The sequence below is a fragment of the Podarcis cretensis genome (assembly GCF_951804945.1).
Source record: "Podarcis cretensis genome assembly, chromosome: 12".
Lineage (NCBI taxonomy): Eukaryota > Metazoa > Chordata > Lepidosauria > Squamata > Lacertidae > Podarcis > Podarcis cretensis.
Genome location: NC_137181.1, coordinates 25,231,869 through 25,255,628, shown reverse-complemented (window position 1 = coordinate 25,255,628; position 23,760 = coordinate 25,231,869). Strand labels below are relative to the sequence as shown.

The 23,760-nt window shown below is 42.6% G+C and overlaps 1 protein-coding gene across 3 annotated transcripts in view; it reads right to left on the bottom strand.

The window, feature by feature from the left end:
- Positions 1–203: 203 nt before the first annotated feature.
- The window catches only part of ST8SIA6 (ST8 alpha-N-acetyl-neuraminide alpha-2,8-sialyltransferase 6), a 473,234-nt gene continuing 449,677 nt past the window's right edge, over positions 204–23,760 (bottom strand). For 2 of the 3 annotated variants that reach the window (XM_079948363.1, XM_079948365.1), the window contains 6 exons: positions 20,514–20,600; positions 10,349–10,493; positions 8,843–8,952; positions 7,965–8,057; positions 5,415–5,889; positions 204–4,822 (listed from right to left, as the gene is read on the bottom strand). In XM_079948363.1, the coding sequence (XP_079804489.1) occupies positions 5,421–5,889; positions 7,965–8,057; positions 8,843–8,952; positions 10,349–10,493; positions 20,514–20,600 (904 nt within the window). In that variant the 3' untranslated portion in view covers positions 204–4,822; positions 5,415–5,420. Of the gene's footprint in view, positions 4,829–5,414; positions 5,890–7,964; positions 8,058–8,842; positions 8,953–10,348; positions 10,494–20,513; positions 20,601–23,760 lie in introns of all 3 variants that reach the window. The other variant, XM_079948364.1, reaches the window with a different exon arrangement.

Here is a 23,760-nt window from a genome sequence, read left to right as displayed (position 1 = left end):
CGGAAGCTGTACGCCGGCTCCCTTGGCCAATAAAGCGAGATGAGCACCGCAACCCCAGAGCCGTCCACGACTGGACCTAATAGTCAGGGGTCCCTTTAACTTTTTAAGTCCATTTTGAAGCTTACTGTCTAGTAAGTGTGTTTAGGACTGGAGTCTTACTGATCTGGCTGAAGGCATGTGTATAATCTAGTGGAAGACATGGCTATAACAAGGCGTTGTTGTTTTTTTAATTTCCAAATAAAATTGCAAAAATATTCCAGTTCACATCTAGTTAGTGCAACATCCAATGAGTGCAACATCCACTGTATACACCATGACATGAAAGCAAACAGTCTTTGGCACTGAGGCACTTCATCAATACAGAGCATCGACGACATCATCTGGCTGACAATAAAACTTTACCTCAAAGTACAATAAAATTAAAAACAGAAGTATGACACAGCACTCCTCTCAATACGTCACACAGAAAGAGAAGTTATCCATACATTAATACGGTCAGACGCTTAGCAACAGTTTCAAACAGACCATAATATCACATTTAGATTTTAAAGCATCAAATGCCTCCTGGCAACACCGGACCTTTCGATGGGGGAGATTTCCTAGAGCAGAAGACTATCCATGGCTACCAGCCATGATGGCTATGTTCTACCTCTGCTGGGACTCCTAAGTTTGAAGAGTGCTGTTGTGCTTGGGCCCTGATGCTGTGCTTGGGCTTCCCATTGGCAGCTGGCTGGCCACTGTGAGAACAGGATGCTGGACTAGATGGGCCATTGGCCTGATCCAGCAGGCTCTTCTTATGTTCATACAGTAACATGAAAAAGGGAGGTCCCAATACAGTGAGAGTTGTAGGAGACAAGAAGCTGCAAGTAGTTACTACAATTTTCAAGTATAAATATCCCGAAATGCAACGTTCGTCAATCTTGGCCAGCCTACAGCTACCCGTTGCTCTCTGGCTGTTTTAGACTTCAATCCCCATTAACTTTGGCATGTGATTGAATCTTTAGTACAAGATAGCCAGAGGGCACCAGGTTGGTGAAGCCTGATAGTATCACATGCCGAAAGGAAAGGATATCCAAATATTTACTGAGATACGTAAAATGGTCTTTTAAAGACAACCTTTCAACTATAACTGAAAGACGCCTGTTGTTGTCATCAAAGGGCGAGTAAAGTCTGTATAAGGATTCCCTGTAAGGACCTTGTTCAGCAGTTGACCCTCTGTGGGATTCACAGCTCAATAGCTCAGTCAGAAGAGCATGAGACTCTTAATCTCGGGGTCACAAGTTTGAGCCCCGTGTTGAGTAAAATATTCCTGCATGGCAGGGGGTTGGATAAGATGACCTTCGTGATCCTTTCCAACTCTGCAATCCTGTAATTCTACAACTCTGTGTCTGTGGGAGATAAACACCCTGTGTCAGATGCGGACGACACATCTTGTCCCAACAACCCATTTCCTCACATTCTAAACCCACTGTACCATACTGACGATTGCAGAGAAACTTTAAAAATTAAGTTTCCGGCAGTGCTTTTTTTTTTTCAGGGGGTACTCAAGGGTACGCAATACCAGACCTCTTTTTGTTGCTGTTAAAAACAACAGTACAGTGGCACGTACTGTAACAACAACATGGTGAGTATTGGCTCCTGTTTTTTTAGAAGAAAAAAAAGCACTAGTTTCTGGTGATACTATACGTCCAGTAATGTAAGCAGTGTGCAGTATGGAGTGTGTGTGTGTTAGCATGCAATGCAGGGGTGGTGGGCATTTTTCAATCCCAGGGCCACATTCTTTTCAGGCAACCTTCTGGGGGCCATATGCCAGCCAGTGTTGGTGGTGCCAGAGGACTCTGCCAGGTGGGCAGAGCAGTTCTTGTAAATTTTATCGTTGGACAGTAAGCTAGTTTTTTTCTACACTCATTTGCCTGGACAATCTCATGGTTCAAAAACATATCCCAGTCAGGCAAGGACACTCAAGGAAGATGCAAAGCAGGGCTAGGGTGGGGCCTGCAGCGAATCCACAGGGCCAGAGAAAGAGGCTTGGGAGGCAGCATTCGGCCCCTGACATAGTGGATAGCAGGTATTAGGTGTATACTGACTGTTCCATTTCAAAGCTTAGGAGCTTTTATGTTAGGAGTGCAAAACTTGTGTCCCAGCAATCTGAGGACAGCCTGTGACACCAGCCTTTGTCTTATGGCCTGCCAGATGTCTGACACCCAGCCAAACATTTACGGTCTCAGAGGAAAAAGTTGGGTTTATCAAGCCCCCAGTGGACTTCCATTCACAGCTAGGTTAGACTGCTTTCTGCTTGTTTTGCCCAAATTAAGCCCAACATAGAACTAGACTCCATTTCTGAAATTGCTATGTCCATGTCCATGTGAAAAAGAACCCTCCCTCGTTTTCCTCACCTAGGGAAGACTCGACCCACAGAGTTATTTCGGAAGCCATGCTCCTTATTAGATGACAGAGGTCTACAAATGGCCTGGAAATGTTACTCTAGGGGCATATGATGGTTTTTTATTAGTTAACATTATGTACCTTATTCCCTCTTGACTCATATTGATAGAAGAAAATTTAATCAGGGCTTTTAAATAATTTAATTCTAATAGGTAGTCTGATGAAATGAGCATTAAGAATTTAAACGTAGAAGCCCAGTGTGAAGCTCTTCTGTAAAACATGCATCAATTAGAGACAGATGTAGCTTTTGAAAAATATACCTTGATTCACAGGTGCACAAGATGGAGCCTGGAACCACAGCAACCTTTCGTGACAGAAAGCTGGTAAGTCAGAAATTGTCATGAGCTGATGGGGTCTGTGGATAGCTGCCCCGTGTGGCGAGAACATGATGTTCAGGTGGCAGTTTCTCTGTGAAGCACCCTCAGGCCTGAACTAACTCTGTTCACTTAAACTAGATAGAAAGGAACATGAGACAGTGTCCTATTCCAGTTAGCCCTTTTGAGCAACAAGGTCTTCCTGAGCTCCTGGCTCACCTCAGAGTCCTGCTCACAGCCCCATCCTAACACATAGGCCAACAATTAACAATCTAATTTTGTAAACCGATTCCATTTCATATCATTGTAAACCGATTCCATTTCATATCATTTCAATTACTGGAAATGTTTACAATGAGCTTAAAAGAATATTTAAATACACTTTTCCCAAAAGACCCGAAGCCTTTTTGCTGGGAATGACGGGTAAAGATATTAAGAAAGAAGATAGAACGATATTCCTCTATGCCACCACAGCAGCGAGAATTTTATTGGCACAATATTGGAAAGTGGAAACTATCCCCAATATAAATGATTGGCAAATTAAAATGATAAATTATGCTGAGCTTGATAAATTAACAGGTAAATTAAGAGACCACGATGAACAGAAATCTCTGAAAAATTGGAGTAAATACTGGAACTATATTGGAATAAATGCTTAATGTGATTGGCGGGGTCAGAACAATACTACCAGCGTGTGAATTTAGGCCTATAGATTAAAAATCAAATACGTAATGGAAGCAGATATTTGATACTTACCAAAAGGATGGAAGGAAGTCCAGGAGGTGGTTTTTGCGTGTGTGTGTTTTGTTTTTTTTTGTAATCGTTTACTGTTTTGTGAAACAGCCAGATTAATCTATCTTTGTATAGTTAGAGAGAGGAAAAAGTTGGCTTGTATATCCTGACGCTTTTTTTGTTTTTTTTTTGTTATAATTTTTTCTTTTGTATCTGTTTGTATGTTTGTTATGTGTATAACCTCAATAAAAATGTATTTGGAAAAAAAAAACAATCTAATTTTGTTTTACCTTCTAACTTGCCTCCCTTCATTATGTCATCTGTGTAGTCCATAATTTCCTCCCAGTAGGGCTGACTTCCAGAACTTAAGTCCAGTTGGAGGCAGCATCACCTTGGAGGTCAAACTGCAAGGAGGTAAGCCATAGGCAAGGGGGAGAATTTTGTGCTCCTCACACAGGCAAGGGGAATATTTCACTCTCCTCACCCGCAAGTCCCATTTGCTCTTAAAACTGGAACAATACGCTGTATGACTGGAGGATGCCTGGCTTTCAACAAACAGATCTTTTTCCACACACCTCTTCAGCTCAACTACGAAGTGGGTGTGGGTGTCTCTTTAAATGGAAAAGTGGAAAGGGGGAAGTTGAAATAAAATTGCTTATATTTCCTTGTTGCACTTTGTTGTTTTAGACAGCCCCACCCCACCACAACTCCAGCTCTGATGCCACAGGTGAGAATAAAGGATAAATTAGCTGGCCTGTCACATCTTGTTTATGCTGGAGATGCTCGAGCAGGTATTCAAGCCCTTTCTCCGTGTTAAAAGAAATCATTATGACAAAATGTAAGAGACCTGGAGCACAGTTCTTTGGATACAACAATGAGGAGGTAAAACTGTTTGTGGGCTGCGGCGCTTCAGACTGCCAGCTGAAGATGTAACCACGTGTAATTGTTTGCAGATCAGCAAAATGGTGCAGTCATATTATAGCTGCAAGATACTAAGACAGACCGCTTCTTAGATGGCATAAACAAAAAGAATAAATAGTTTTACAAATGTAACTGCCAGCTATCATCCTGAGATTTGGCTTTGTTCTCTCTCGTGGATATTCTGGGTTTTGTAAAAATTTTGTTTCCATATAAGAAAAAGGGCAGGTTACAGTAATCTAAAGTCACACACGCCACTATGGTAGAAAAAAAAAGGAAAAGACTGCCATCCTGAAGTGCAAAATACTTCTGAATTATAGTAGCACAATTTAATGCTCACAAGTTGACATTTGATCAAATCCAACATCAAACCGCAGCGGTGCATACAAATTCTCTTCTTAGCAATCATCACTCTGGAACTGAAAGAAGAAAATACGCCACGACTATTATTAATTTGTGAGCAAACCGTACCACATGTGCATCACAAACTACAGTTGGCATTTATCTGCCTCTGGGTTAAAAAGGGTGAGGGGTTAAAGAGAAGTCCAAATGAATAAATCAGCTTGCATCACTTCACTGATGAATGAGCAGTCAGACAAGTCACTTCAGTTTTGTCTCAATTTAAAATCCCATATTGCTTCTCTGGCATCTGGTGATTAATCAAACATAATGTAATTTTGGCCACTCTCAGTTTTTCTTTTAAAGCAAGAAATGGCCACCTTATAGGGCTGCCCTGCAAGTTACACGGCAGGCTCAATCATTGCAAGAACATCTAGACCAGGCTGGAATGTTCTGCCTAAAACATTTGAAGTGGGGAAACTTTAGCCCTCTAGATGTTGCTGAATTGCAACTCCCATCGTACATGACCATTGGCCATGCTGGCTGGGGCTGATGGGAATTGTAGTCCAACAACATCTGGAAGGACACAGGTTCCCCATCCCCAATGCGAGGCATGGGACTCCCCTGGCTTAATGAAATGCAGGACATTCCCACAAAGAAACCTACCTTGGCCTAGTCAGTTAGACATTTGCCAAACTGCAGCTTGAGGATACCCCTTCCATGGAGCTGGAGAATCTGGCTGTACTCTTTGGGCATTGCATGGAAGCCAGGCTTGGGTAGCTGGTTGTCGTAGTAGTGGTGGCTGATAGGCGTGCCCTCAATGCTTTTTGAGAAAGGCCAGAAGCCATAGAGCTTCACGTTCTCGCACAGTTCCACAGCCGCACTGATGATCATAAAGCCTGAAGACAACCGATAGGCTTTGACGCCCTTAGTCCTCCAGAACTGGGCAAGATTTCTGAGATATCTGGGATAGAAAAATATGGCCTCCTGCTTTGCGCTGAACTCTTTCAGAGTTTGGTGCACTTTGAAAGAAGCTGCTGTGTTGCTCCTGAAGGAAAAGGCAGGGAGCAAAAGGAAAACTTCACCATAGCTTGCAATGTTCTCCAGGAAGGTGAGTTTCTTTTCATTCAGTTTGTTATATCTGCAGAGACGAAAAGACATGTGAAAATTTTTCATCAGTACAGATACTCTGAGTGCGATTGAGTGGGGTCAATTATTATATTTTATAAACTGCTCACCACTGGAAACAGAATGAGAATTAAATCCCTCCTATATAAACAACAGGAGCGATGCCCTGTTCAGTCCTGTGAGACTCTAGCTGCATTCACATGATATTTTGTTCCATTTTCCTGATGTTTCCTTAATTTTCATATTATATTTGAGCTTTTACATGATGCGAAAGCCGCTTCCAGAAACAGCATGGAATATAGCGCAATTCCATATTATTTGCAAACTGTTCCCGCACCCCACCCCTGGAAGTAAATAACATGGAAAAGAAGACTAAATGTTGCCCCATTTCTGTTTATTTGCTATTTATTATCTAATCAACGCACTTTGTATGGCAAAACTAGCTGCTGTACTGAGTTATGGTGGTGGTGATTGTGTGCAATGGTAAGCCAAACTATAGTTTAAAAAGGTAAAGGGACCCCTGACCATTAGGTCCAGTCGTGGCCGACTCTGGGGTTGCGGCGCTCATCTCGCTTTATTGGCCAAGGGAGCTGGCGTACAGCTTCCGGGTCATGTGGCCAGCATGACTAAGCCTTAGCAGTATATAAATTTAATAAATAATAACAAACACAACAACAAGCAAGTGTGGTGGTGCACAGTAAGAAAAATGAGGCCACTTCACTTCTCTCACAGTCCTGCTGCTGCTCCGCTACTAGGAAGTAAGCTATGGTTTGTCTTATGTTATAGATCATGAGTGCCTGAGCTCATGGTTTCTTTCCTACAAAGTAACCACAAGCACTAAACCACAAGCTTGGAGTGAAACCACATGTCTGGGTTCATTCATAACACTAAAGCAAACCATGGCTTAGCTCCCAATGGTGTGGCAAGGGAGAAGTAGGTGTGGTTTTTTTTTTAAAAAAACTGTGCACTAGCATGATTGCTTGTTCATGTTAAACCATACATAGTTTGGCTTAGTGCCACATGTGAGCTAGGCCAGTACTCTGAGCTACTTGGAGACTTTTTCTCTCTCTCAAGTGGTTTATATAATTTCTATGAACGCACACACATTAAAATAACTTGGTGAATGTGAAAGATAGCAGATTCTGGAAGCAGAACCTGACAGCCATTTAGATCTGGGATGGCAGAAGTCCTCTGCAAGTGATCATTTCAGAACCTTTGCAAAAGCAATATGTCCCACCTGCTGCAGCCTGCTGGAAAAGGGGGAAAGAGACAAAGGAGAGGCTGAAACAATGGAGAGAAAATGGTGGTGGCAGAAAAAGAGAGAGTGAAGGTTCAGACTTAAGAATGGGCAAAAACCTGAAGTTTGGTTTCTCGTTTTCCAGTCTTAAGTTCAGTTCTTCATGTATTAACAACAGACTGTTGTTTCATGTCCTCATGAAAATTCAGTGTATCTTAGTGTGAATTTCTCCTAATATACATATTTTTGTACATAGTTTAAGCCAATGAACACTTTTTCCCCCAATGCCATTTCCCCTAACAAAACGTTACTTTCACTAATATTTGCATTTCTATGCACACCCTCACCCTGGTAAAAATTACTTGGCTGGAGCACAGCATTGCAACATTTGGATAAATGTGAATTTCAAAGGACGGTAGTGTGTTGGATAATGTGAATTAGGTAGATTAGCCTTGAAATGGGAACTGAATCGAATTTCCCCACAACCCCTCGTTCTGCCCCTGCCCCACCATTAGCGTGCAACTCCCCCCCCCACCCCAATGGTCACCCCTGATTTAGATGGTGGCTATAATTTTTGTAAAACCGTTCTTGCTGCACAGCTGAGAATTTGTGGGAGCAAAATCGCAAATGGCTGCTTTATTCCTTTCACCAAAGCTTCAGCTCTTTCCAAAAGCACGAAAAGCTTAAGGGCTTTCAATCTGCATTAGGCTGCCAGTTAAAAGGGAGCTTGGGACCGCTAACGAAGCAATTGCAATTCAGTGGCTGTAGTGGTGACATGCCGATGTGTTTCTCTAATGGAGAATCAAGCAATTAAACACGAGTCACACAAAGAACATTGCAGTCATACTCACTTCTGTGCTATGATGCTCGGGTTGACAGTCACAAGGTTTGTCTTGTTGCCAACATCTTGACTGATGCTTCCCATTGTTGGGGGAAGGTTACACCTGAAGTTTTACAAGAGCCATTTAGGAGCGACTTCAAACATCCCATTGTTATAGCATCCAGACATCTCTTCGACACGTCACTTGAGTCTGGTCCCTACAGCTGCAGTCCTAGGCACACGTAACTAGGAAGCAAGTTCTATTGTCTGCAATGGGTTTTTCAACATGCATCTGCTGTAAATATTATACACACAGGGCCAGTCCAGCCATGAGGCAAGGTAAGGAGACTGCCTCAGGTGGCAGGATCCATAGGGACAGCAGATCCTGATGTAGATATTTACACACACACAACAGTGGCAGGGAGAGACAGGGCAACAGGAGACCCCTCTTTCTGTGCGTAGTAGCCATTCTCTTAACAAAAGCAAACCTAAGAGTTAAACTAGATGTGGCGCTAAATGCAGATGCCACTGCCAGGTTTCATCATCATCATCATCATCATCATCATCGGGACATTTTTGTCTGAAACACAGCAAACAGGGAGGGGGTGTTGAATTTCTTCTCTCTTGCTACTATTAGCCTCAGCTCTCACAGACCCTAAGAGAACAGAAATGTCAACTAGGAACTGACCACAAATATGCTCGTGTAAGCTACTTCCATATTTCAGAGCACATTTCTGCTCTTCAAAGTGGCCAGAAATTTTTCCTTAAGTAGAAATCATGCACTTCTAATAACCATGTCTGAGGCTTATGAAAACGGGCAAGAAAAACTGCAAAAATAAGGATGCTGGTGTCAGAGTGCTTATGTCCCTGTGCAAGCTATTGCACGCATCACAGTTTAGAGTTTCTTACCTAAATACAAAGTCGGATTTATCAATTTCTGCTCCACAGCTGGAGTTCTTGAGGATCCCCCCATTTCCAACCACGGCACAGTTCTTGAATGGGTAATCCAGGGGCTGCGACTGAAAACAAAAACAACGGGTGCACTCTGTTCTTGCATAGCAGAACCAAGAGTTCATAGGTCCTGTGTCCACCACCACTAATTCTAATAAGCTGCTATAAAAGTTATTTATTGACCATTGGTCTGAAAATGATGATGGAGCCTTCACAACTAGGGGACGCTGGAATCAGCCAGATATGCCTAGGAACACAGGAAGATCTCTTTATACAGGATCTGGCTGCTATTCCTTCTAACCCATTATTGTCTACATTGACAGTAGCTCTCCAGGGTTCCTGGCAGGGATCTATCCCAACCCAACATGGGATGCCATGGATTGATCCTGGGATCTTCTGCATGCAAAGCAGATGTTCTACCACTGAACTATGGTTTCTACCTGGGCCCTGAGATCATCAGCTGAGACCCTTCTTCTTCAAGGGCCCCTGCAATCTGAGATGCAGAGGGTGGCTCTAAAGGAGATGACCTCTTTTGTGGAATGTCCTTTCTAGAGAGGCTCACCTTGGTGCCTTTGTGCACCAAGCAAAAAAGGTTTTAGGTCTTTTAAGTTCTACTTCGAATAGACCCATTGAAATTAATGGACCCAAGTTAGTCATGTTAATTAATCTCAGTGAATCTACTTTGAGCAGAACTAACTTTGAATACAACACATTGATTATACTTTTTAATTTCTGTCTTAACTGGAGTGTTAGGGTGGTGGCTTTCAATTGTGTGGGGATCATTTCATGGCTCTCTGTACCCTATGACATTTGCCTTAAACTGTGTTAATTTCTGCTTTGACGTGGTTGTTTCGCTTTACACCTTTTTTGTGTTGCTCTTGACTGGGCTTCTTTGGGAGTTTTGGTTCTAATTGGCCCATCACCCACAGAACTCTGGCTATTAGGTTACTGATAAATGAAGAAAAAAAGAGGAATATTTAATAGAGCAAAGGTATTGAGGTACAGCACCACAGAGGTTTCCTGTAGATGCCCCACTTGATTGAGTATTCATCTTGATTTGCTTGCATGGAGGTTAATCTATGCCGACTTTATTGATTGTTTATTATGATTTATTTGTGGAGAGCTTATATGGCACAGAACATTCCTCCTGCTTTCATCCTGAGTTGCTTGTTGGGTACTAATGCATCTCACAATTAATCATTCATTCATCCCACCATTTCCAGTGGATTTCCCTATCACTTTCCTAATCACAAAAAGTTGTTTTTTAAGTGATTTGTTGCACTAAGGCAACAGATTGCTTTAATTCTCTTCAATTACACAAACCTACATTTATTGATATGTGTGAGTCCTTCCTGCAAAATACTGGGTCTGGAGGCACCCACAGAATACCAAAGGATTGAAGGTGTGTGTGTCTTTTAGATTACATTTTTATGGCCATGAAACCATCCAAGGAGCTCTTATTACCTCAGGCAGCATTCTGAATATATCCTCTGTGATGTGAATGGTTTTCTTGTTGTCCACTTCATAACTCATGTTGCTTCCCAGCGGGGTGTTATTTTGAGAAGCGATAAAGTTGTGAGCAGCATCACAGCACGAGGCAAGCTCTGACCTGCACAACAACAATAAATAAATAAATGATCAGCATAATAAACATTGTGGAGGCGGCAAAGGAACACAAAACAAAACCAGCTTTATTATGCGTGGCCCCTGGCAGCACCCAGTGCATCCGATTGTAATAGAGGAGGGAAGAGGAGGGATGAAAGACCATGAACAGCTCTGCTGAGAAGCCAGGCTCCTCGCTCCATCACCTGTCACCTGGCAGAAGCCGCCCCAGGAGACTCCAGTAAAGGAGGAAAGAAAAGGGGTGAGGAACCACCCCATCCATACAGCAAAGAGGCACAGTTTTTTCTTTGAATTTTTCCACGCCAGATAGTCATCAGAAGAACTTGGAACAAAGAACTTGCATCTGACTTTCCTTATTTCCTCCTTCCTTTCAATCCACTTTCCTTTTGTGTCGTATTCTTTTAGGCTCTAAGTCTGAGACCTTACTTTTTTCCATTTTAGCTGATCAACACTGAAAACTCAACTTCAAAGAGGCTCCCTTTAACTGATGGTCATCAGATTGTGAGGGATCATTTACGCCTCCATTTGCCATGTTGCTTTGGAAAACAGCAATCAGGTTTTCGATTGCTGTTCTGATTTAGTGCTAAACAGTGGGGAGGTTTTGCAGGGTGGAGGCAGCATCAGGGCAAAGGCAAAACCACTTGGACGGAAGTGGGTTTTGCGTTCAAGGCAACTGAACATTTGTGTCCCCCACTCCCCAAGAAATTGCTTGAATATGTAGGAAGTGCTTTGCATCCACGCTGCTTCCACCAACTCTCTTGGCTGTCTGTTGTGCCAGCAATTTAATTTTTTTAAAATTTCATTCATGCTTTGACCAGCCCAGTCACTACCATGAAGAATATGGTGCAAAGTTGCCAATGTTAAGTCATGGCAGAAAAATATGAAGTTGAACCCGTGAAGTTGACCATTCCGATGTAGCTCTAAGCTGAATTCCTGCTTTCCAAAGGTATTCTGGAGTGTTCGCATGCAATCCAGAGAGAAGTTTAGGGCAGCACAGTGCACATTTGGGCTTTCAAGATCTGAGCATCAAATGAAATGCCTTTGTGGTGGATAACGTTCATTAGCAATCATGGTGCGCACCTCTTCTTTATTGCCCCCAGCATAAAAGGGAATGCTTCAATATAATCGGAAACAGTCTAGCATAAAAGGAGATTTCAGAACGAATAAGAAAAGAATTGTTTCTAATTAATGTTATGGTCTAGCTAATGTGATAAAACACAGTCAGGCAGTGCGATATTAATGCAACGCAATGCTGTGCCACGGAGGGAATAATAAAAGAGTAGTTTGAAATTATTCATTTTTCTTTCTTGAGAGATCAATAAACACAATAAAACTTGATGACGTTCTGCAGTAGACACATTCTCTTTTGGGGGGATCATATACAATGAGTAGAGGTCCCTTCAGTTAAATTCTCAGCAACTTAACCATCCTTGACATTGGACTTTGCATGAGATTATTATCGTTTATAATGCTTTATGAAACAAATAAGTTGCTTTTCTAATCATTAAAATGTCCAAAGTCAAGCAAAATAAAAGAACAGAACAGAAGAAACACTAAGGTTTAAAACAAACACAACTCAGAAAACCAGTGACGGCAAAATTTTCATCCAGCTCTGATGTTTACAGAAAAAAATGGCATTATCTAGCGAGCAAATACCTTTCTGTGTACCCTAGAGCTATTCCTGCTGTTTTTGTAGACTGAGACTGAGCTCATCCGTCTTATCTCTCTTTCTTGCAGCCAGATCCTATGGATCAGCTTCGCATGTTGCAGCACAAATTGCAATTTGCTCCATGGCTATTGACGTGCAATTTTATTATTGTTAAGGCAGAACTGCCTGATTCTGTCCTGCCAGGTGATGGTGCAGCTAGGTAGGTTTAGGCCCTGGACTTCATGGTCATAATAGACAGTTAAGACAAGTTGCACAGCCATGTGTATTACTATAGATGTGAAGCACCTAAGCATGTAAGACGGAATTGCTTTACATTCCAATCCAGGTATAGGCAAACTCGCCCTCCAGATGTTTTGGGACTACAACTCCCATCATCCCTAGCTAACAGGACCAGTGGTCAGGGATGATGGGAGTTGTAGTCCCAAAACATCTGGAGGGCCGAGTTTGCCTATGTCTGTTCCAACCTGTGTTCTGTGCATGCAGTGCTGTTTCCGTTCCGCTGCAGCTCAATTTCTGACCAAGGCAACATTATTCTACACCATTCATTTCAGTTGAAAGGATAATTCATTTTGATACAAAGGAAATGCAATGCAAATGGGGGGATGGGACAAACATACAATTATGTATCATTTGCAGACTGAAAACAGCAACAGTGAATACTGAGCATATTCGATTTTCATTCTGGATATGGGACAAATAACGCAAAATGGACAATTTCAGCTTCTGTTTGCATTGGGATTCTCTGAAATCTCTAAAGCAGCAAATAAATATTTCTTTTTTCCTCCCAACACCACCAGAAAGATCAAGCTAACCATGTGTTGTTGTTTTTTTAAAAAAATATATATGCAGTTTTGCATTTTATTTTTTAAAAACTCGCTTAAATCACACCACCATCACGACTACAGTTGACTTCTGATTAGCCTGATGCTTAAGCACATTTACCTGGGAATGAGCATCATTTTGCTGTAGGCATAATTTTAAAGTAACAATAACAAAATCATTTGTAACCATGGATGTGCCCAGCTGGCCAGCCCCGCAAGTAAAGAAGAAGAAAGGGAAGAAGAGACCAGCACCAGTCCCAGGGAGCTTTGGCACATCCATGCCAGCCAAAGTGATGTTGTGATGTTTGCCACAGCCCTCATCACCTGCTGCTTTCTGGGCAGTCATTTGGCTCCCCTTTCCTGTGGCTCAAGGTCCAGCCTTCGCTGCCTCCCTGCTTCTGGGCTGAAGCACACAACTGAAATGTGTCCAGTCTGTAGCACAGAATGTATTCTGAAATAAAGCTCAAAATACAGGCAGTGAAAAGAAAGAACACACGTAACAATGCAATATTTATCCCACTTATTTCAAGGAAAACCGCTGATTGCAGCAAAGACAACAAAAGATCTTGTGGCACCTTAAAGACTAACAAATTCATTATGGCATAAAGCTAGTGGCTTATGGCGACTCTATTGTTTTTTGCTACAAGCGGCTAACACCTTCTGGAAATCATTCCACTAATTACAGCCCTCAGTATAAGTAATTCAGCCTTAGGGGAAGCTTGCTCAACAGCAGCTATATAAGTGACAGCCATACAATCTTTTAAGAAAGAATTGGGGCTCCTTGCTTGCTGCACTTGCTCAGCAAGTAGTTTACCCAGGCAAACAGTCTCTCAAACATTTATTAATCCGCTGCCTTTTAGAAGCTTGCTTCCAATGACATGCTATGCACGGCTCTGCTGCTGCATTCAATCGACTAAGAGGGTCTTTAGGCAGAAATTCAGGCTCATTAGATTCAAAATGATGGAGAACCATGGCTTTGGGAGTTACCTATAATCTAATGCTTAAAAAAAAATACAGCAGTAACCAGCAGTCATGGTCACTTCTAGAGGGCCTGTTTACTGAGCATTCATCCTGATATCTTTGCGGAGAGATTAAATGACATTCACTATTTATTAAGCATTCATTTGAATTGGTTTGCAGGAAGGTTAGATGGCGATGCGGCAAAGCAAGGATTATCTCACATGCTCCAGTGCATTTTTTCCCATCCCTTTTCTTATCACAAAATCTTATCTTTCAGGGAAGCAGGTTTGTTGTGCAAGACTTTAACGACACAACCTGAATTTAACAGTATGTGATTGAATCTCACTTGAAAATTCTAATGATCTGCAAACACCCCACGTTCCAGAACTCCCACACTATTGGATATTCCCACCAAATTGGATAGTCTGCATTCTGCACATGGTATAATGGCATTAGGGCATTTAAAACATCCATGATTATACTGACACCATTATAAATGTGCTCCATGTATTCTATTATGGGGGACCCGTTGCTCTGACCCAGCTCCTGCCAACCTAGCAGTTTGAAAGCACACCAGTGCAAGTAGATAAATAGGTACCACTGTGGTGGGAAGGTAAACAGTGTTTCCATGCACTCTGGTTTCCATCATGGTGTTCCATTGTGCCAGAAGCGGTTTAGTCAAGCTGGCCACATGACCTTGAAAGCTGTCTGTGGACAAACGCCGGCTCCCTTGGCCTGAAAGCGAGATGAGCGCCACAACCCCATAGTCGCCTTTGACTGGACTTAACTGTCCAGGGGTTCTTTACCTTTAACATCTATCTATTATGCGGATGAGGGTGGGGAGGCAAGGAACTTGAAGGGGGCTAATTAGAAGAAAAAATGCTAAAGGGGAGAGTGCTAAGAAGCCCCTTCCCAGGGTTGTCTTTTGCAAAAAGTAGTGATGGGGGCTAATTTGCAATTGGGGGAGACTGAAATATAGACTCCTGAAGTTCAAAAAGGCTCATCCTTTACCAAAGAATCATAGCTCAGTAGTAGAGAACAAGCAGGGTGGGCAGAAGATAAAAGGGTCCACCAGCAGACTCACTTTCCCAACTCCAGCTCGGCTTGGGAGAAAAGCATGTGGTTGCAAGTAGAGCAAGTGCTCAGTATACCCTCACAAAATTTCCTTTCTCTAAAACCTGGCCCCCCTTTCCCTATTTTGTGCATGACTGGACTAATGTGGGCTTAAGCAAATGGGTCTCCTTCCATTGGATGTAGATTGTGTCTATTACTATTACTATTACTATTATTATCAAATAAGAATATGGGGAGACTACAAAGAACTATACATTACATTTCTAAAGAAAAGTCACACAGCTGTCTGACCTAAGGAAGAGTGGCTTTGGGAGGTGTTGGTTTTGAGTGGAGATGTGTTGGGGAAAAGAGTACTTAACCCATGTCCTCTGTGCAGCTTCTGGAATTGCTTCCTCCAAGACTACTCCCTGCCCTCCCCATATTGCAGACATTTGTAGGCAAATGCAAAACTCCCTATAGAACTGTTGGATGAGGTGGGAAGTAAGTGGGGTTATAGAGGTGGGAAGTAAGTGGGGCTAAGTGGGGTTATAGTGGAGAAGTGGCTGGCAGGGAAAGGGATAAGCACTCCTCCCCAGGCTGATTCCCTGCTTAATATCACCCACACCCGAAGCTACCATATTTTTCGCTCCATAAGACGCACCTGACCATAAGACACACCTAGTTTTTTAGAGGAGGAAAAGAAGAAAAAATATATATTCTGAACAAAACAGTGGATGTATGATTTTTGTGGTTCATGCTGTGGTCACAGACATGATATGTGATTTGACAGTGAGCTTGGGGTAGCCCAATGCAAAAATCCTGAGAATCCATGCGGATCCGTGCTTTGTAACCATGTTTTTGCGCCACTGCAGTCCCACAAAACAGTGGATGCATGGTTTTTTTGTATGTGCAGGCTGTAGCCATGGATATGCTATGTGATCTGATGGTGAATTTGGGGTGACCCAAGGAAAAATCCTGAGGATCCATGTGCTTGTACCTCCCCACTCCCAGGCAGCCTCCTTTATCGCTAGCGTCCCTTATCTTGCTGATCAGCTGCTCACTGGCTTCCTTTCAACACCCCCTTCCCTCTTTCTTAAAAAAAAAGCACAATCTGTTTTTCACCCCTGGGCAATTCAGCTCCAGGGACCATGCATTTGCTACATAAGACACAAAGACATTTCCCCTTACTTTTTAGGAGGAAAAAGGTGTGTCTTATGGAGCGAAAAATACGGTACTTTCCTCCTGCTGCTTTTGTTTGATGTGCATCCAGTTCTGCCCTCAACCTTTTCTTCCTGTTTCAACAGTTGCTTTAGCTTAGAATCATAAAGGTCCTGTATTTAGGGCAGAAACAGACACCAAAAATGTAGGTTAATTAGTATGTTGTGTGGTTCACTGAGCAGACGGAGAGAATTGATTTGTGACTGTGCTCTGTGATTGACATTTTTCCCTGTTTCAAACTTTTGGTTTTAAATTATGTGTCAGGGAACATTTGCTGGTGATGGATGTGTCAAGCCCTCTCTGCATGATCACCACTTCAAGCTGCTCATTAATTAAATATCGGTCTTCTTGCATGTTCAATACAGTGCCAATAATAGATGGGAATGTGTGACAGGCTTCAAGAAAGCAAGTCACTAACATGGTGATTATAGCAGTGTAAGCCCTTTACACCCTGTTAATATTTAGAAGGAACTGTGAATAGCTTTGATTTCTTCTACTTCCAAGTTTTATCTTCAGGTCTGTATTTATGAACTTGCTACAGATATGTCATGACTGTCCTCCTTAGCCTGTTTAGATCCAATATAAACTCAGCCCATTGTGTTCATGGGTTTTTTTTCTGCTACGCATGGGAGTGCAGATTCCACACTGATGCAACTATCTGCATGCATTGACACCTCTTACCTAATGTAATGACACACTGAAAAACACCAGAAAACACTGACAGAGCTGCTTGCTGGTGGCTTTACCTGTGCCTGGCAACAAGTATTGGTGATCAACATGCCAAGTCCAAGGTCTGTCCTTATCACACGCTGAGCAATGAGACAATGAGTAATATGAATTAACAAAAGCTGACTGGCATGCAGTTTGCTTATTTTTATTTCATTGTCCGTCATTTCTTTACTTCCTCCCAGCTGCCCAGTGGGCACAACACTTGCCCCACCCCCGGGCACCAGCAACCCACGCTATGCCACTGGCTTTCTCCCCCTTTCAACAACACTTAAAGGACCAATTCACCTTGTTGCATGGAGTCAGTTTGCAAAGCCAGCCTCGGGCTTAGGGATGGCTCATCTGCACATGGTCTATATACCATGGATGGAGTGTTGGAAGTACAACAGGAGAGAACATTCAGTTAGTAAACTAAGGGTTACTTCTGTCAACAGTCAGCCAACTGGTGTGTGTGTTGGTGCCACCTAGATCAGACCACTTCAAGTAACTCACGCCGTGATTGGCTGTATAATTTGGACGGTTTCTCCCCTTGCATGTTTTCCAGCTATGAACAACTCCTGACCTAAGAAAGACCAAACCCCTCTGTTTATATATCCTTGTGCTATACATTGTTCTTTACTCAGTAAAGTTTTATCAATTTCTTTTCTGTCTGGACTCTGCCTGCATTATTCAAATGATTCCACTAACATGGGGGACCTCGGGCCACATCACCTATACCTAAACCATATTTTACCAGCTCTGCATTCTCAAGTGCTTTTGCTTGACCAAAAAGTGTCTTTTAAGTGTGAGAATGCCTCTTGCTTGCCCAGATGGAGAGAGATACATGTGTGCATAGGAGCCAGCTCCTAGGGGCCAAGGTCCCTTCCCCCCTCATTAAAATATTTGAGGGTCCCCCCAAAATTGATGGGCATTGCCATTTAAATGGTGTGCGCATGCCATGTCTTGAGATCGATTATACAGGGCATGGCTGTCTTGAGTCCCCCCAATTTTTCACTCAAGTTGGCACCACTGTGTGCATGTGTGGAAACCTTTGACTTCTGCTTGGCTGGAACGTAACCTACTGTAGAGGAGGTTGGAATCAGTTGGCTCACTCACTTTTGCTTCTGACCACCCCCAGAGCTGGCATGTGGCCACCCCTGTAGGTTTGTCCACAAGAGAATGCTCCCCACCTCTGGTCTATCTGGATAAAAGCCTGCAAGTGTCAGCCAAAAACCTAGAGTTGACTTCCAGATGAAAGCCAGGCGCCTGTGTGCGCATCATATTGCATGTGTGAATTACGCTTGGTTGGAGCAGCCTTGCACAGTCTGAGGCAGCAAATGGCTTAGATTGCCATTTCCAAGTACTGTGGTACCTCGGGTTACATACGCTTCAGGTTACATACACTTCAGGTTACAGACTCCGCTAACCCAGAAATAGTGCCTCAGCTTAAGAACTTTGCTTCAGGATGAGAACAGGAATCGTGCGGCAGCGGGAGGCCCCATTAGCTAAAGTGGTGCTTCAGGTTAAGAACAGTTTCAGGTTAAGAACGGACCTCCAGAATGAATTAAGTACTTAACCTGAGGTACCACTGTATCATCTCTGCTGGCTCAGTGCTTATGTGCTGGGAAGCCAAAAGAAATGAGAAGAGTCTCAGTTATGCCGCAGCTGTAAGGAGAGCAACTGAGCAGAATCCTATGGGCATCTACTCAGAGGGAGACCCATTCATTCAATAGGACTTACTCTCAGGTAAGCATGTAGAAGACTGCAGCCCAAGGGTCACGATGAGCCTCCTCTAAGCAGCAGTTTCCTTTTCAAAACATTTTCATAGCGGAAACAGACTCCCCAAGAATGTTGGCACCCCAGATGGTTGGTTGATCTACTTCTCTAATGGGGGCACAGAGAGATCAATCCGCAACATGTGTGTCTTCACAATTACTGAGAAATTCAGGGGATGTAGTCGGTTCTAACAGGAGAAGCCTGTTTTCTCAGATGTATTAAAAGATCAGAACTCTTGCCAGCCTCTGATGTGTTGTCAAAGCAAAATCTCTGTGAAATTTTAATATCCTGTTTCTGAAAAGTGCAAAAAGGAGAAGATATCGGGCGGAGGTGGGGGGAGTTACATGAAAACCGGCACTTGTTAAAGAAACATTTCTCCCTCAGAACCACCAGCAACTCAGTTGGTTATGTATGCAGAAACAAAAAGTCACCCTGCCTCATTCTATTAGAGGAAAAGCAGACCAAAAACAAAAGCCTTAGATTCTGCCTCATTTTCTTAATTATCTTCCAGTTGCAGAACCTATAGTTTGAGTTTATATTTAAAAACACATTAAAAATAAGTAAATCTGTGGGTTGTTTTTGAAAAGCAGCTAATTGGTAACCGTCTACAAAGATAATGTCACTGCTGCTGCATGCGAGTTATAATGAAATAGCTTTTCAATCTGTTTATTGGGTACTGTTTAAAATTAGCTCTCATTGCCACACATCTGCATCAAGAGTTTAGTGGCATAACCCAAAGCCCATCAAACTCAGGTATTTGTCCCAGTAACTTCAGACTTCAGGGCAGCTTAGAGCATTAATTTAATTTATTAGGTTCAATGTTTTATGATGTTTTTATGTCTTGGAAGCTGCCCAGAGTGGTTTAAGCAACCCAGCCAGATGGTTGGGGCATAAATGAATTGTTGTTGTTGTTGTTGTTGTTGTTGTTGTTGTTGTTGTTGTTATCTCCTTGATCATTCTGGTCACCCTTTTGTGAACCCCAAAGTCCTACTTCCTCTGTAAAGATGGTTCTGTTCTTCTGCAAACAGTTAAGTCTGCTGATACTCTCCTACTGAACTGAACTGGGGTGTGCTTCTCCCCCGACCCCCTGGCTACATAAGGACCACCTAAGATCTTTGTTAGTGTATATCAGATGTGTTCCAGCAATACTATATGGGGCCTCTGAGGTCTTCCACAGCAGTAATTTCTCATCAGCAAAGAACATACTCTTTAAGGATTTGATAATTATGCTAGTTAACAGCTGCTAGAATAATAATTGCAAAGCGTCGGAAGACTTCTCTTCTTAATCTCCTTGGATTCTGGTATCGGGAACGATGTCAAATTGCTTTAATGGAAAACTTCGCCCACAAGGTTAAAGTGCAAAGGCATGGGTGGAAGACAGATAAATTTCCTACGGTTGCCTACAAATCTACAGAATCTGTGTCACTGCTGAAAGGCACATGCCACCCATTCTCTATACGTAAAGAATGAACACTGCTTTTGAACCCACTGAAATAGCTTGGATTAATTCTCCTATGCATTTCTTTATATAGTGAAGGTATTTCACTGTTTATTTTATATCCTACCCTCCCTCCCAGGGCAGCAAGGTAGACAAAGCAGTATTTCTATTCATTCCTTCAGCTTTTGCACTGCTGAAAATTGCCCTAATATAGCATTCTATTCCCAAAGCAGCAAGAAACAGACAACTGTATGATCTGTACAACGGATGTAAAAAAACCCCACGATTTTGATTATCTCAGTATATCACATTTTCATAGACAACTCTCCTGCAGAGAGTTTTGTAGAATTAAGGAAACAAACTTACCTGAATCTTGCATACTCTTGTGGCTTCTTCTTCCACGTACAATTCTGTAGTTTCCCAACTATCTGCAGATAATAGTCTTCAGAATATCTGAAAAGATTAAAATAATGTGCATCAAAAGCATACCTTTTTTTTTGCCCTTTAATACATGGTGTGGCATAGACCGCATCTGCACCATGCGTTTTTAGCATCCTTATAGCATTTTAATAGCCATGTCTTCCCCCCAAAGAATCCTGGGAACTGTCGTTTGTAAAGGGTGCTGAGAATTGTTAGCAGCAGCAATTCCCAAAAAGGTTTAACAATCAGTCCCTCTTCCTAGGGAAACATAGATGAAAAGTTGCTTCTTGATCTCAGAAACAAATATGTAAATGTTGGTTAAAAACTGCTTTGAATGGCGCAGTTCGCCATCTTGATTCCAAGTGGCATCCAATTCTATCTAAACATAGATGAAAACCTGATCTCAGGAATAATAATGTAAAATTTGGATATATGGTATCTGAAGAGGTGTCCAGATGTGTAGAAATCAGACAGACAAACCACTTTCCAAAACACACAGCAGAAGATGAGCAATGGTTTTGAATTAAGGCCGAGCAGGCAGGTAAAAGGTCAGCAAGTGATGTGAGCTCTTCAAGTTGGAAATTTCCAGCTGAGCAACATGGACAGTGCTCCACAGATCTCCACAGTATAATGGAATTGCTTCTGAAGAAAAAACCTGGCAGCCCTACTTGAAACAGCCTCTCTGAAACACACATCTCTTCCCATTTGTGCCACAGATAATCTCCTTCTTGTTGAACCAGGTTTTTAAACATTTATGATGTTTGGAGAGACAGGCAAGCCTTGTGAAGCAACATTCCGCCCTGCACTGCCTTGAATGTTCATTTATTTATTTCTTGGGCTCTTTCAACAGCTTCCCTTTTGTGTTCAAGGCTGTTCAATATTTTTGTTGCAAAAATGAATGTTTGTCTGCTGAGACGCATTCTAAGCAGAACATCACATTCAGATGCAATGAGCCTCAGTGGCAAAGGCCTCACAAAGATGCAAGCCACTGAAATGTTTCACCCCTTGATAAAGCATCTTGCAAACAAGACTTCATACGACTTTGAAAAACAAATATTCTGTGTGTTTGCTGCCAGTGCTAATTCTGTTTGTGCCTTGAAAGTGCAGCCATATTGAGTTCAGTGACATTTACTCCCAAGTGGGTACATACCCTCCAACATTTCTCCGATGAAAATAGGAATGTCCTATTCAATCATCATCACCATCAGCTTCATCGTCTTATTATTTATACCCTGCCCATTTGACTTGGTTGCCCTATCCACTCTGGGCGGCTTTCAACATATACAAAAACAAAAATAATCATTAATTTTTTTAACAAGTTCCCTATACAGGGCTGCCTTCAGATGTCTTCTAAAAGTTGTAATCTACTTATCTCCTTTGCTTGGGAGGGTTGCATAACTCCATACTCTCCAACATAACTTATTTTCATTGCACCCCTTCCAAAAATAGTGCAGGGTCCTGGTTTCCCAGCTCTAAAATAGGAGGGAAACATTGGTATACCTGGGGAGGTTCACACATCTTTCCCTATCCCAGCTCCCTGATTTCAGCAGCTTCGTTTGATTGGGATTAAGGGAAAGATCCATTTAAAAAGAAATGGGGGAAGGGACCAAGAAAAGCTGGACTCCTGAATACATATACTGTAAGTTGTCTAAGCTGGACCTGTGTACATTTTTCAAAGTAAGGGTGTGCGCAATCTTATGCCCCAACAACACTGTCTGGGGACTCAATGCTAGGAGACCACCAGGAATCACTCACTGCTGGAGCAGCTCTGCTGGCTAGCAATAAGTAGCATGGGGGATTTCAAGAGCAGAGTGAGACTCCTCAGATCCCACTCACAAACACTCTGGCAATTATCATGTTAAAGTTCCCATCCTTGGCGACCCCTCCAAACGACCACTGTTCTCTGCCACAGCAGCTACACAGCCAGGATGAAGCAAGTGATCCCTACCAACTGGAGCCAATAATGGAACACATACAGCAGAACATCAGCCCCAGAGAACCATCATTGAGATCATGACAATTTCATGCACGAATCACTTCCTGTGAAACACCCTGAAGCAAAAACAAAAACCTAAATAATAAACCATATATATTCATTCATTCATTCATTCATTCATTCATTCATTCATAGGCCAATACAGATAATATTTTATTTTTTTAAAAAATCTTCACTGATAGTTAAAAGGTAAAGGACCCCTGGACGTTTAAGTCCAGTCAAAGGTGACTATGGGGTTGCGGTGCTCATCTCACTTTTCAGGCTAAGGGAGCCGGTGTTTATCCACAGACAGCTTTCCGGGTAATGTGGCCAGCATAACTAAACCACTTCTGGTGCAGCCGAACACTGTGACGGAAATCAGAGCACACGGAAACACCGTTTACCTTCCCACTGCAGCAGTACCTATTTATCTACTTGCACTGCCGTGCTTTCAAACTGCTAGGTTGGCAGGAGCAGGGACCGAGCAACAGGAGCTCACTCCATTGTGGGGATTTGAGCCACCAACCTTCTTTATTGGCAAGCCCAAGAGGCTCAGTGGTTTAGAGATAAGGCTCGTTGGAAGGGATGGTTTTCAATAGGGACTGAAGAGACGATGGCGATGGCACCTGCTTGATATATCATGAGAGGGAGTTCCGGTGGGTGGGTGCTGTCCCATTCAAGGCCCAGTTCCTACATTACATGGAAAGGGTTTTCCTGATGAGATGGGATCTGTAGGAGTACAGTGATCGGCTGGGTATGTAAAGGGTGAGATCATCTGAGATGACAGGACAGGTGGCTGCTCTCTCTGCCTTGAAGGTCAGGCACCCTTACAGCACATATAAAGATAGCAGGTCATGCAGCCTTGAAGCCAAGAAGCGAGGGACTCTGCTGAATAGTTTTCTTTCTTCTTTTTGTAAAATGGACACTTAGCAAAAGAGAGACCCAGAACAAACAGGATGAGCAGAACAGAATTGTTCTTAAAATAAACATTTCAATGTAATAGACATTGACACATTGTAGCTGATAGATACATCCGAAGAAGATTCCTTAAAACAACCCCCCTCCAAGTCACTCCAACTTAGCTGATTTTACTAAGCAACCACTTACATAAAAAGTATGGTTATATTAGCTGCAGGCTGCAGTTCAGCCAGGGAGAGACAGAGAGAGAATTAGTTGGCTGTGGGGAAAACCGCTTGACAGTTCCATTCTTTGATGCTG